This window comes from Diceros bicornis, chromosome 14, assembly GCF_020826845.1.
Source record: "Diceros bicornis minor isolate mBicDic1 chromosome 14, mDicBic1.mat.cur, whole genome shotgun sequence".
NCBI lineage: Eukaryota > Metazoa > Chordata > Mammalia > Perissodactyla > Rhinocerotidae > Diceros > Diceros bicornis.
The window spans coordinates 64675963-64689749 of record NC_080753.1 but is presented as its reverse complement, the minus strand read 5'-3'; the positions used below and the strand labels follow the sequence as shown (position 1 = coordinate 64689749).

Genomic DNA, 13787 nt, shown 5'->3' with positions numbered 1-13787 from the left:
ATTTGCTGGGTCTCCTCCCTCAGAGCCGTACCCGAGTGGCCGGGAAGCTGGCGGCGGCGCGGGCCGGGTGTCGGGGGGTCAGGCCGGCCCGGCTGGCCCTGCTGCTGCCTGTAGACCTCGCTGGCGGTCGCGCCCTGGTCCGGGGCTGCCGCGAGCCTCCTCGGGTAACCCCTTTGGGTGGGGGTGAAGAGCGAGTCCATTGACAGATCTCGTACAGTGTGTGCTTTGGTCCGCTTTGGGAGCCGAGTGTGGAGCTGGGATTTGCGGACACGGGCCCGGTGGCCCGAGCTGGGTTGTCTAAGCCCCGAAGGGAAGCGGCAGCAGGTGGCCACCTCGGACGGGTGACCGATCCCGAAGCCGGGCGGCTCGGGCAGCCAGAGACGGGACCTTTCGCCTCTCGCTTGGTTCTGCGGTTTGGGATGGGGGTTGGCGAGTGTAGACCTGTGGCCCACCTCCGGCTTTCCGGCTGGGCGTTCTCCGCGGCCGGCCCTGCGAGTCTCCGGCCCCGACGCCTGCCGGGGGCCGCGGCTCGGGCCGGGACGCTCCGCAGCTAATTGGCTGCAATTACCCGCCGCGCCGGGCGGCTCCGGGTCGCGTCCGGAGCTCCTGCCCCCGCGCCCGCCCCGCCCCGGCCGCGCTCTCCCGCCGCTGCCTCTTGCCCAAGTCGGTTGTTTGGGGACTTCTGTGAGGAGTGACGGGTTAGTCCCAGGTCAGGTCGTGGCTGCCGAGACACGGCGCCCATGGGAAAGGACAAAGACGGGGGGAGGTGGGCGAGGGTCGCGGAGCCCCGAGGAGCCGCGGGGACGCAGCCGGCCCGCGCGGCACCCGCACCCCCGCCTCGCGCCCTCTGAGCCGTGCTCCCCGTTATGCTGCTCGCTGGCCGCTTTGTCTCCAAGACACACGTGCGGTGAGGAGCTCAGCCGTGGTGGAAAGGTCACAGGCCCTCCGCGGCTCCCGGGGACAGCGTGCCCCGCGCCCGCCCGCACCGCACGCTGGCAGGAGACGCCCCTGCCCGCCCGCCTCGCCGGACCTGCCCAGGCCAGCACCGGCCCTCGGCGGCCTCCCGGCGGGGCTGCGCCCTCGCGCCCTGGGCGGGGGAGGTCGGCTCACGGGGCCACAGATCACTCGGCGGCGGCGGCGCGGGAGTCCTCGGCCTCGTGGGCGCGAGAGGCGTGCGGGCGGGCAGCGGGTTCCGCGGGGCGGGGTCCACGTGCTCGCGACCCTCTCCGTCTTCCCTGGCCTCGGTTTCGCGGCCCCGAGCAGGTCGCGGCCGCAGCCGGCCCCGGGCCTAGGCCCAGACTGGCCCTCGAGGGCCCGCCGCTCCGAGGGGTGGCCTGCGCGACAGAGAGGCCGCGCACGGGGAGGGGCGGCCCGGGCCCTCGCCCCGAGGGAGCGCACGCGGCCTGCCTGGAGCGCGCGGCCGGGGAGCCTGGCGAGGGCAAGCAGCGGCCCGCCAGGAGGCCGCCGGGACTCGAGTCCCTGCAGCTGAGAAGGAACCGGGTCTGAGTGCGGTGCTCAGGCCTCTGGCCTGCGAGGAGCCCCCGGCGCGGGTCCTGCGAGGGTTACGGGCTTGCCTGGGGGAGGCGTCTTAACAGTCATTTTTGCTCTTTTCAATTCCAGCATTTAGAAATTAGGCATGGAAGTCATGTGTCTAAGAAGGTGTTTGTGTTATACATATATAGAGAAAGCAGTTATTTCTACACGAGGTGTCTGCATAATAGTTCGGAAGCTATGTTTGACTGGAAGGTCAGAAGTTCTGCTCATTATTCTGATTTTTAAAACCACTTGGGTAATGTTTTCTCCTATCAATACATTTGCTTTTGGATCCTCATATCCAATTTTAAGAAAAACCGGCCCCTGCCGGCCTTATTTAACCTGGGACAACTACTTATTCCTTGGTGGTTTGCATGTTTGATGTGTAGTTTTACAGCAATAAGGATAAATATTCTGTAAAATATTCTAAGAAAAATTCCTTGATACATTAACTGATAGATAGTACATTTTGAAATTAGCCTACGACACCAGGCAGGACCTAGTGGGGGGACTTGGCTAACTTGGAAATTAGCCTCTGTGGAAAGCTGTAGGATAATAAGCATTTTGTCCTTTATGTAGCAGTGGGCGCATTTATTTGCTTAGCAATTAATACCATGAGCAAGTCAGTGCCAGCATGTTACATGCCATATAAAAACTTGCATTTGGCATGTTGTATGTGTGGTAGGAACGTGTGCTGTTTTCCAGGGTTGTGTAGTTAGCAGGCCTTTTTCACCAGACTGCATGCAAACAAGCATGCATTTTACAATTTATCATTCCACACAGTGTGTGTTGTTAATAATCCATGTTTGCAGGAGAATAAGGCTTGATTGTGCTGGTGGCCCGTAAGCTCTAGGCTGTTTCCTGCGGGGTCAGAAACAAGGGTCAGGAAACAAGAGTGCCTTATGGCCCTATCAGCTCCCCCAACTTTGATAGGTGACAAGGGACATAGGACCTTTTCTCTTCCACCCTGTCTCCTTTGGAGGATCTCAGTTTTTAAGGTGGAGCACCGTTAGATTTGTTCTTAACTGTGCAAAAACCCCAGAGAGGCCTTGCACCCACTCGTGGAACAGGAGGCATCCCTAGTGGGTCCAGGCCCAGATACCCTTACCAGTGTTCTCCCTGGCTGTTAGTGGCACCTGAAGCCAGGCTGGTTGGAGTGACAGTTTCTACTCTTATCCCACATCTTGGAGCTCTAGGAGAGTGGCCCCATTTGCTTCTGAGCCCTGTTCCTATCACTGGGTCCTACCTGGTGTTGAAGGGCCTTCTCTTTAGACTCTTCTCGACTCATTTCACAGAACTGTTGGTGAAGCCATTAGCCCTTCCCACCGGGTCATAAACAGATGTCGAGTTGGGGCAAGATTGATGGTGGCTCTGTGACAAAGCTGGCCAGGCAGGACCCAATACGATTCTGTGCGGGCATTCTTCAGCCAAGCAGGGAGCTTTGGGGGAGGCGGGGAGAAAAGGGACCCAGAGACATGGCTGGGTGCTTACCCCACCAAGTTGTGGGGGAAGGGAGGAGCAGAGGGCCAGGAAGCCCAGAGCTCAGGAGAACTCCCAGCAAGCAAAGCAAATTTATTCAGAGAGTGGCCACACGCATTAAAAAAAACCCGCTGAGATTGGCTATAGAGCCCTAACGGCCAGCCTCAGAGACCCCACTTCTCTAAAGGTTCCTATTTCAATTTATAAAAGGGCTAAGGGGCTCCTTGCAGAGTTTTTGTTAATGACATTTTCACTGACACCTCAAGAGGTCTTCCTTTGCTATTTGGCCCTATATTCATAGCTGGAACTTTTGAGGCCTGATACTCCCTTTACTCCACCTTCCTCTTTTTGAGTATGAATCCAATGTAATCATTAAGTTCTGTGTGTCTTTGTGTCTCTATCCCTCTGTCCCACTCTTTGTCTCTGTCTCTTTCTTTCTCCCACCCCTCTTCTCCCAGGGGCCTGCAGAAGGCTTTGGGGCCCCCAAGTTTCTCACGAACGTCCACTCTTCAGCTTGGGCTGCCTCCCTGGTGGCCGGCAAGCCCAGGTGCTGAGCCCTCTGGGGATGGGCCGGATGCCCCGTGACCTGGGGCTTGGACAGACCTGGGGCCACACGGGAGCAGGACTGGCAGGTATCAGGCCCCAGTCCGGGTGGGAAAAGAGCAATACTTAATTAAATTAATTCCAGCTCCAATATCCAGTCCAGAGAATGAAAGCCGCTTCTCCACGACGTTCTCAACATGATTAGGAGTGGAAAATTGAGCAAAATGTACCATGTCCACCTTATTGGAAACCAAAATATGGCGTAGAGAGCCTAAGGCCCGACTTAAGACCTTTGTTATGCTCCTTTCCCATCTTACCCTGGCTCCAAAGAAATCCTCTGTTTTATATTATTTTTGTGTGTTGTTTACTTGATTTTTTCCCTCACTGATTTTAAATTTGCAGCATATTGAGCGTATTATAGGAGATGCAGTGGGATCTGGAATTTCCTTGCATATAGGTCCAGGCCTGTCTTCCAAATAGGAGAGCAGGGTGGAGCTACCAGCAGAGACGTGGAGAGGCACGGTCTGCGTGGTCCTCACAGAGGGCCTGACCGTTGCTTCCTGCTCAGCATCTCCCCACCTGGGGTCCGGAGGGTGACCCTGAAATCCCCAGGGGCACTTCCCTAGGCCTCTTGTTCTTCCAGATGGCGTCTCGCTTATCCCAAAGAGTATCTTCTTTCTCTGTCTGCCCTTGGGTTCCTCCCAGCCCACTGGTCAGCAGTGCCGGTCATTTGGAGTAAACTGCGCATCCTCTTCCCCTAGCTGTCCCTGCAGGTCGCTCCCAGGAAGGAGACTGGGTGGGCTGCTCATCTGCCCCCTAGGTCAACACAGCTTGATGCTGCTTGGGTGGGCATGGGAGTGCAATTTGTGAGCCCTGGGAGTGAGCCACCGGCAGGCAGCCAGGGCCAGGCGGTGGGGCCTCTCCATTGACCTGAGTGGTGGGACCCCAGGCAGGGCCTAGGGACACCGAGGAGGCCCCAGCAAGTGGCTCTGCAGAGACTCCGAACTCGATGTTGGGGAATGGGGGGCTTTGCTGCAGAGGTTGAGAAGGATTTAGATCGAGAGAGGAGAGAGACAGATACCTTCCCTCCCCCAATACTTACCCCAGGGAAAAAGCAGGAAAACCAACACATTTAGCGCCATTAACTCTTAAGGCCTCCCCATTTCCTTCAGTATGAAAGCAGGTCATCGGTCCGGTCCCGCAGGCTGTGCCGGGGTCTTGTTAATGGCTACAGATGTACACACAGCACCAGGGTGGGGAGCACGTGTTTAAGCGGCCATCGGATTCTTAAACATCTGCCAGTGGAGGAAAAACGAAAACTTTGTCCTCCGGGTTGAGCAAAGTCGGCGTCCCCGACTGTGCACAGGGAGGGGCCTGGAGGCCGCGGAGGCCTGTCCCCAAAGCCCGTCGCGCGGAGCCCGTGTGGGGGGCGCAGCGGTCCCCCAGGTCGGCCCGGGCCGCAGCGCCAGGGTTCACGCCCGGGTCGGAGTCGGCCTCGGGGCCTTTCCGGAGCCCCGGCACATACAGGACAGCAAACGCCGCGGGGCTGCGCCCGGGGCCGGGGTCTTGCTTGCGGTTCCGAAGAGGATTTTTATTATCACCCACGAAGGACACGCGGACAGCGGCAGGGCCTCGCGGCCGGCCGCTGGGCTCACGGCGAGAAGGGGAGTGCGGGCTCACCCGGGGTGGGAGGGTGCCGCCGGGCCTCCGCCCGCTGCAAGTGTCTGGGCAGAGCGGGGAAGAGGCCCCGCCGTCGCTCCCACAGCCCCGGCTGTTTGCCAGCGATCACTCGAGGGCCGACGCCCCAGGTGACCAGGCCAGGTCCCCGCGGGGGCTTCCTGAACCCATTGCCGCTCCCGCTCCGGCCCACGGAATGCCAGGGTGGCGCAGGGGTGACTGAGAGTGTGTTCCGTGGCCAGGGAATGGTGTGACAGTACTCTGCATTCGTGGCCTCGTTCCTGGGCGCCTGCCCGCCAGCTCCGTCCGCAGGAGAGGGTCCGTGGGGCCAGGGGCCCCGGGGTGCCGCCGGGACAAGGCCTCCCTCACTCCCTGGCGCTGTCGGCGAGAAGTGGCACAACAGGGAAGCCTCGCCAGAAGGCCCTTCCCAGGCGGCTTCCTCGCCATAAAAAGCCAGACTCCAGCCGAGGTCCTGACCCCTTCCAAATATACATTCCCTCGCCCGCCCGCGGCCGCCACGGCAGCCCAGGCCTCGGGCTGTGCGGCTCCCTCACGGGCCGGCCCAGGCCCAGCGCTTCCCCTCGGGGCGGCGGGCGTCGCGGAGTCCAGCTTCAGTTCCTCCCCCAGTTCAGCCACCCGCCCGCTCTCGGGCTCGGGCCTGGGCTTCTGAGCGCCGTCTCCGCGTGCGCCCTGAGGGCCCCGGCGCATTAGCGAGGCCAGGGCTGCGGCTATGCAGGGTTTTCTGCTTCTCAACGACAGTCTGCTCTCTCTCCTCAGCTCCCGGCCGGGGCGCCCGAGTAGCGGAGCGCGAGGCTGCCGGCGCCCGGACACGTGCGCGGGGCCGAGCCCGCCGGGCTTGGGCGGAGGGACGCGCGGGCGGCGCATGCGCACGCGCGCGGCGCCGCTCAGTCCCCTGCAGTCGGCGGTCCCTATAGCCCGGCCCCCTCGCTGCTGGCCCAAGCCGGGACGCCTGGAGACTTAGGGCTTCGCCCGGGGCCTCAGAGCTAGTGAGCCGGTACGCGTGCCCGCCTAGGCCTCCGCATCCACTGTCGGGGCTGTTAGGCACAGCAACAAAGTGGTCCCAGGGCCAGTGGCCTTACACGGCCGGCTCGCACACAGGCGGCACCTCGGCCCCCGAATTCCGAGATCAAAAGGGGCAGCTGGGGACGGGGCGTCAGCTGTGTGACCCCTGACCTTGGAGGAAAGGCAGGAGCCGGGGAGTAGGCGGCGGGGCCTGAGGTCAGGCCGCGGTCGTGGCCTCCCAGCAGAGACGCTCTGGCCGAGGGAACGGTGAGGGTGGGTGGCGCCCTGCGTGGTGGTAACGGGGTCCCTTGAAGGTCTTTGGGGACAGAGCGCACAAGGGCGGGAGGGCACGCCCCAGGCGGCCAGCCGGCGGGGAGCCCCGCAGCGGGGGTCTGGGGGTGGGGGGCATTGGCGCCTCGTAGGCCCAGGATAGCGAAATGGCTCAAGATCCAGTGGCGGGTAATAATCCTGATGGCACACCGCCTGAAGATGTGCTCGAGGCGTCCAGGGTGTGCGCGGCGGAGGCCTGGGCCTCGGGCCCCCTTGGGGCAGGGCAGGAGCGCCCCCTCCGACTCCCGGAAGAAATCAGGCCCAGACCCGGTGTGTTCGAAAAGGATGCTGCGGATGGTGGGGAACCCCCGACTGCGGAGGCTGGGCCCGCTCCCAGAGCGGCTTTGTGTCCCAGTTGTCGCTGCTGTGTGTGAAAACTCTTGGCACCCCCAGTGATTAAGACCCACATTTTTTGGAGAGGAGCCCGTGGCATGTTGGGACATGTAGATCTGCTTGTAAGACACATCCACACACACACACACCAGCTTTTGTAAATCCCGGGTGGTAGCTCTCCGCACCACTGCCCGTGCCATCCACGGACGCGCAAGGCGGCAGCGCAGGTCGTGAAAAATAGATGACATGTGAACTTGGACTTAGTGGGATACATCTTAAAACTCAGAATAGTCGGTTGGAATTCCCAAATACAAACAAGGTCCCTGGGTGCTTTGAGGCTTTTTCTTGAGGCTTAGAAAGTTATTTGTAAACAATGCGTTTAAGGTTATTTTGAAATGCAAGTTTAAAGTGGTGCCTCCTGCTACAAGCTTTAATAACACAGGGAAGGTCTCATTCGTCAGCAGCCGACCAACTGGCGGCAGGGGCTCCTATCGCATGGTGGTGGTGGTTGTTGGTAAAGGAGATTAAAGCAGATGAAGAAGAGCCGGGAGCAATTTCTGTACTGGTTTACTGGTGTGCCAGTAGACCTGAAATCGAAATTCCAGGGAGCCATCTTGCGTGGGGCCTTATCTACCAAAGCACTTGAGCACTTCCCTTAAAGGTCCTGCAGGCTGCACTGCCGGCCTCCATCCCCAAACAGATGTAGAGGTGTGTCAGGTTTATTATGCTGGGCCTAGTGGCCTGGTAATTCCTTAAAGAAAAAGGGCAGCAGACAGCCCACAACAGAGTCTGGCAGGCAAGTCTGATGGAAAGTGAGGTGGCTGGGTGGCCCATGCACTTTCTTGCTCATCTGGGGCACAAATGTGGGATTTGACTGCTTTGCTATTATATTTGAGTGTTGTGCAAGTTTAACTTTCTTAGTTTTTACTAAAAAAAATGAAGGTAGAAGATATTTTATCACATCTAAAATGAATAGCCAAAGCTGGCAGAGCAGGAAAAAAAGGGAAAATTAATTTACTGAAATTGAGTTGAGATTTAAGATAGAAGAAACCCTTTAATAAGAATTGTCTTGAAGGATGTCCAAATGAAATTCACAGCACAGAAATACTCAAGCAAATCTTTTCTCTTTTTCTCCTTTTAAACAGACACAGTCAAGCCAGGAAGCCAATGCCCCAACTCCTCCCCCCCCCCAATTGAGGGTACAGAAATAGAGAGAAGGTTGCAACCAAAAATACTTTTTCTGTGTCCTTCAAAAATTGATGCTCCCAGCCATTTTGAGAAGAGTAATTTAACATTATGGCTCCACTGGAGCCCCATTAACCCCGCTGAGACTCTCCCCTGCTCCTCACTGAGCTGCTTATTGTGGCTTTGGGTAACAAGCCACAAAACACTGGATTAATAGGGCCACTGCAAGCCCGCAGGTCCCTTGAATGGTTCCTATGCCTGGGTGTGGGATTAGGTGGAAGGTTCAGGGGGTCAAGGGACGAGAGAGGGGGTGCCTCTCCATCTGGATCAAGGCTAAGGGGAATGTGTGTAAATGTGTTTATTTGTGAATTTGTGAGAGTATGTGTGTGACAGTGTGTTTCTGACAGTGGGTTTGTGAGTTGTTTGAGTGAATGTGTGTGACAGTGTGACAGTGTGTGAGATATAGTATGTTTGTAGGTGTGTATTTGTGAGTAAGTGTGCATATTTGAGTCTGTGTGTGACAGTGTGTATGTATTTGTGAGTATATGTGTGTGTATGTGTGCCCACCAACCCGCCTAGTCCTGGAGGCCCAGCCTTCCAGGGACCATCTGTTTCCAATTAGCAGCATCCCGACTGGGAAAAGGCCCGTCCTGGGGCAGCTTCTGAGAACAGGGTGGGCCAGCTCAGGCTGCCCCAGTTCTGCTCCATCGAAGCCGAGGCTGCCCCTGGCCAGCATGCTTTCACAGCAACCTGGGCAGCCACACAAAGAGCCCTCTTTCCTGCCACCAGCCGTTGGAGCCTGAGTCCTCCCCCAGATCATAAACCTGCCGTTGAAGACATCAGAACTAGTTCACCCGCACTCACATGAACATGTGCAAAGGCTGAAATTCCATTTGCTATAAAGTTTTATTTTATTTTTCTTGGAGGGGGAGTGAGGGGGAGAAGAAAAGTCATGATCTAGTTTGTTCTAGGGCAAAATATTGTATTTCATGCAGAGATATACACCTGTACACAAATCCTTAGTTGCTGCTTGTGGGTTCTATACGTTTGTGTGTCCACCTGCCTTAAACTGGGCAGATAAACTGTATATGGCTCAGGAGCACATATCTGTGGGCAAAGCCAGGCCACCTGAATAATGCACTCAGTGAAACCAGATCCAGTGGTCTGAGGTCCAGCCTTAGACCTATTTATTATAATTTCTAATTAACGCTGATAGAGTTCAAGCGCACAGTGTCTGGCATTTATTAGGCACTTAATATAAATTGGTTGAATGACTAAATCAAAATTAGATTTAAAAAGTGATCTAGTACTGAGAAGAGGCTGGAAATAAGTATTGTGTGTAAGATTCTAGACCACAAGAAAAGGCATGGCTCAGAGACCTCTGGGTAACCCAGGGGCTTTGGCATGGAATGTTCCAACAATATTTACTTACCTTCAAGTCTCTTCTTCTAACGCCCCTCTATTTCTCAAGACTTCTTCTGAGATGGTGGGAGCCCCATGGGTTCTAATTATAGTCAACAGAGACCAGAGGGGGTGTGAATGGCTCCTTTCTGCAGGAACTGGGTTTCCAGATCTGCTGGATAGAGTGGCTTATTGTCACCAGGAGGGGAAAGAAAATGTCCCAGGCAGAGACTTAGGAGGTCCCTCCAGCAAGGCCAGCTCAGGCCTGGCAGGGGTCTGCTAGCAGGGGCTCTCTGAAAAGGGAAGGAGGCCTGAAGGAAGCTATTTCACTCCAAGGCATGGATTTGGGTGTTTTTGTTTGGTGGCTCTTGTAGCTCGTTTAATAACTTGGAGAAAACATCCACATCGACGCTGTTAATGCTGGTTCATAGGCCATTTTTAATAAGAAAAGAGAAAAATCATTTGAAAGCCCCACAATTTCAGTCGTCTAAGGACATAATTTCAAGTAAAGTGAACATGTGATTAAAATATCTCGATTTCACAAAATGGTTCAGAAGAGTCCTCGACAAAAGGAAACTGGGCCGAACCGCGGAGTGCCAAGTCCCGGCTGATAGAAATCTCAGCGGCCCGGGATCTTGCTGGCGGGCACACGCACAGAGGCGGCGAGGGCTGCAGGGCAGCGGCGGGGTTCGTGTCCTCCAGCAGCCCCGCACCCGCAGCTCCACGCGGGGACCGCAGGCCGGCCGCGCTCAGGCGTTGGGGTTGTTCCTCATGAGCTCAACGTCGGCGTCCACCATCTCCCTCACCAGCTCCTGGGACCCGAGACACGGGGTGGTCGGTGAGGGAGGAGTTTCTGCCCCTCTCTCCTGGTGACACCCCACCCCTGTGGCGGCCGGGAGGCCTCGGCATCCCCCCTCCGCCCTACTTCTCGCCGCCCGCCCTCAGGCACCTCGGGCGCTGGGCGGGGCCGGGAGCTGCTGCCCCGGGCGCCCCTGCCCCGCCCGGCCCGGCCCGGCCCGGCCCGGCCCGGAGCGCGGCGAGCGGGCAGGCTGCTTCCACCGCTGAGACACTTACATCAAAAGCGACCCGGGGTTTCCAGTTCAGCTTCTGTTTCGCTTTGGTGCAATCTCCTTGCAGAAAGTCCTGCGGGGTGGAGGGGGAGACAGAGCGAGGGGGGGGGGGGTTGGGGGTGCGGGGTCCCGAACCGCGGGGACCCCCACTCTCGCTGCTGTGGGCGCATCGGGCTCCCCGTCGCCCTCCTTTTGGTGCCAGCCGGGCACGTTGGGTCGCAGCTCCGGAGCCGTAAATCTTGGGAAGGTCGCGTTTCAGAATGCGCTGCACAGGCCACTGAGGACCGTGACCGTGCTCCCGTCCCCAACTCACCCAGCCACCTCCCCCGTCCACCCCTCCCTCCACCGCGTCCCATTGACGCTTAATGGCTTCTTTTTTTTATACATTAAGTTGTCAGGGACGCTACTGTGAGAACTGTTTCGAATTACCGCACTTCTCAGGCACGAAGAGAAGCGAGTAAATCACCGGCGCCCCTCCCCGCCCCCAGCTCCTCTCCCGCCGCGGGGCGGACGCCCGCGCCCCGACTCTGCCCCGCGGGAGGTGCGTCCTGGGGGACCCCGTTCTGGGCGCCGGGAGCCGGATTTAACTCCAGGCCCGCAGCCGGCGCAATTCTTCCCGGGCGGCGGCTCGAGCTTTTCCGACCCACGGCACAGACAGGCCGTGCATGTTGCCATCCAGCACACCTACGTGCATGAAACGAAACCGAAGTTTCCCAGCAGTCCTTACCCGTGCTGTCCAGGGGCACTGCAGGCAGGATCTCCTACTCTATTCTGTTCTACTACACTCCTTAGAAAATGCTCATCTCGACCCACTCACTTCATCCCACCACCCACTAATGAGTAGCAACCAGCAGTTTGAAAATGCTGCTCTGAAGAGCAAGCCCCTGCAGCTCCTCCAGCTCCAGTCGCACTCCCAGTGTTCCCTGACCACTCTGCCAGAGGGTCAGGTTAATTTTCAAACGAACCTCCAGCTCCTGTACAAGAGGCTAGGGCTGCCATTAGCTTCATACTTGAGTTGCTTATCCCATCTGACAGGGCCTCATCAAGATACAGAAAAGGCCGCCCGCTCTGCTTCAGCAACACAGAGAGGGAACTGCGGACACTCCCGGGGCTTTGGGAGAGTTTCCATGTAAGACTTCCTTGGAAGGAAAACTGGCTGAAAGAAAACTAGAGGGGAATAAATTAATCCTGCATCTCAGCCCTCACTCACCAATTTCTTATTATAGCTCTCTGAAGACTGATTTAGAAGAAAATCGCAGTGAGAATTTCAAGATAATTTGCAAAAAGAAAGGGAGGGCGGGAGGGAGAGAAGAAGGAAAGAAAGAAGGAAGGAATAAAAAGAAAGAAAAATACTTTGAAATAGACCATTTTGGGGGGTGAGATAAACATTTTCCATATACAAATGTATTCATAAAATAGTTCACAAGACGAGTCCTCAAAACAGAAAAATGCAAAGGTAATGTGAAAATAGCCGAACTTCAAACATAATACCCCATTAAGACACTATTTTAGCACCGCACAGTATTAAAGAACAAGCTAAAACCAGTAATATCAAGTCAAAGTAATAGATAATCAAGCTGCAACTGACAGCCTTCCTCTTGGATTTTCCTCAGACTTCCTGAAAGGTGGCGGCGTGGGGGGTTGTGGGGGGTTTGTTGTCGGTTCAAGATGAGGCCCAGGTCCTGGGCCGGACCTGCTGTACACTGCACCATCCGTGCTCACCATCACTGCTAACCTTCCATACCAAGGGGTGCCTGGACGCTACTTCTGAAAGTCTGGACAGTTTGTTTGAAATTGTCCTCTAACAGAGTACATTCAACAACTCGCATGCTCAATCATCCATCATTACTTTTTAGGCTTGAATAAATCAAACTCCCAAAGGCTTTGCATTTCACAATACACTGAAGTACTGATTTCCTCTCCAGAGTATTAATAATAGTTAAAACAAGTTATTTCTCTTGTTCCTAAAAGTCCATATACAGATTCTTCTGGAAAAGTAGGATACAAAAATTAATAATTCACAATTAACACAATGCTACATGGAGCTGGAAATATAAGTGGAAAAACAAATTAATTTATTTCTCTTTCTTTCCCTAAATAAACTTGTATATAATTCTACAATACTTCTATTTCACTATAAGAATCACACAAAGATATTTATTCTTTTTCCCGAGAGGGAACTGTGAAATGTGGTGTCATGAAGCAACACAGCCCTCCAACTCTATAGCAGTGACATAGCTTGAAGAAACACGGTTATTGTTTAATCATATCACACTTGCTGTAAATCAACTAGCATTGCATAGGATGCAATTCCTGGCTTTGAACTTATAGTTAGCAAAACGCTAAAACCCAGTTTGGCTTCAAATGATCTCAGTAGGCTTGGGAAAGGGAGCTTTGTATTGTAATTATGTTTCCTGTATTTTTCTACAAGTAGCTCATAATATAAAAACAACTAGGGAACTACAATTAAGGAAAAAGAAAAATGGTTTTCAAAAGCTTAGAAACAGACATTGCTACCATACGCTGTAAAAGTATTTCATTGAAACCAGAGACGCACCCAGTTAAAATTCCCAATTTAGTTTTGAGCCCAACTCCTACATTCCAGTCTAGCAGCTTACTTTAACCTTCTGCCAAGGCTCTGTCTCCCTGAAATTTAATTAGACCAAGAGACCTTGTGAAGGAAAAGGATGAGGTTCCATCAAAACAAAACAGCGGCTCTCTACTAGACCAGCCGCTACTGAGCTAACATCCAGCTGAGTCCTTATGCTCTGTCCCAGTCAGCTTTTAGGGGAAGATTAAGGACATCCCAGCTTGTTCTACTCTTAACTCCTCCTGAAAGATGTTCTCACTTCCTCCTGCCGTATCCTTTAGAGGAGAGACACAGTAAACAATTTAGTCGGCATGGTTTGGGGCACACTTGTACTTAGATGGTGGTGTGGGGATGACCTGGCGTGGGAGTGCACGGGCTCTGCAGTGACAGCAGGGACGTGGAAAGCCTTCTGTAAGTGAGACTTCTGCTGGCCTGGAGAGAGATGAGCCTACAGGAGCTGTGTCCCACAGGGACATCAGGAACTGTTCTCTCGAAGGACTGTGTGGAGCTGGGGGTGGGGGAGTGGGGCCACAGTGCAGTTTCCTTTCACATTTCACCAATCTTCTCCACTAGGGTGTGATCCGCTCCCAAGGACGGACAGAGGAGTGAATTCATCTGCTTTG

At 55.3% G+C, this 13787-nt stretch overlaps 1 protein-coding gene across 1 annotated transcript in view; it reads right to left on the bottom strand.

The window, feature by feature from the left end:
* Positions 1-9927: 9927 nt before the first annotated feature.
* GMDS (GDP-mannose 4,6-dehydratase) overlaps positions 9928-13787 on the bottom strand; it is a 628451-nt gene continuing 624591 nt past the window's right edge. The window contains exons 10-11 of the mRNA XM_058555393.1: positions 10579-10647; positions 9928-10316 (exon numbers count right to left, since the gene is read on the bottom strand). Coding sequence (XP_058411376.1) covers positions 10254-10316; positions 10579-10647 — 132 coding nt within the window. The 3' untranslated portion in view covers positions 9928-10253. The remainder of the gene's footprint in view (positions 10317-10578; positions 10648-13787) is intronic.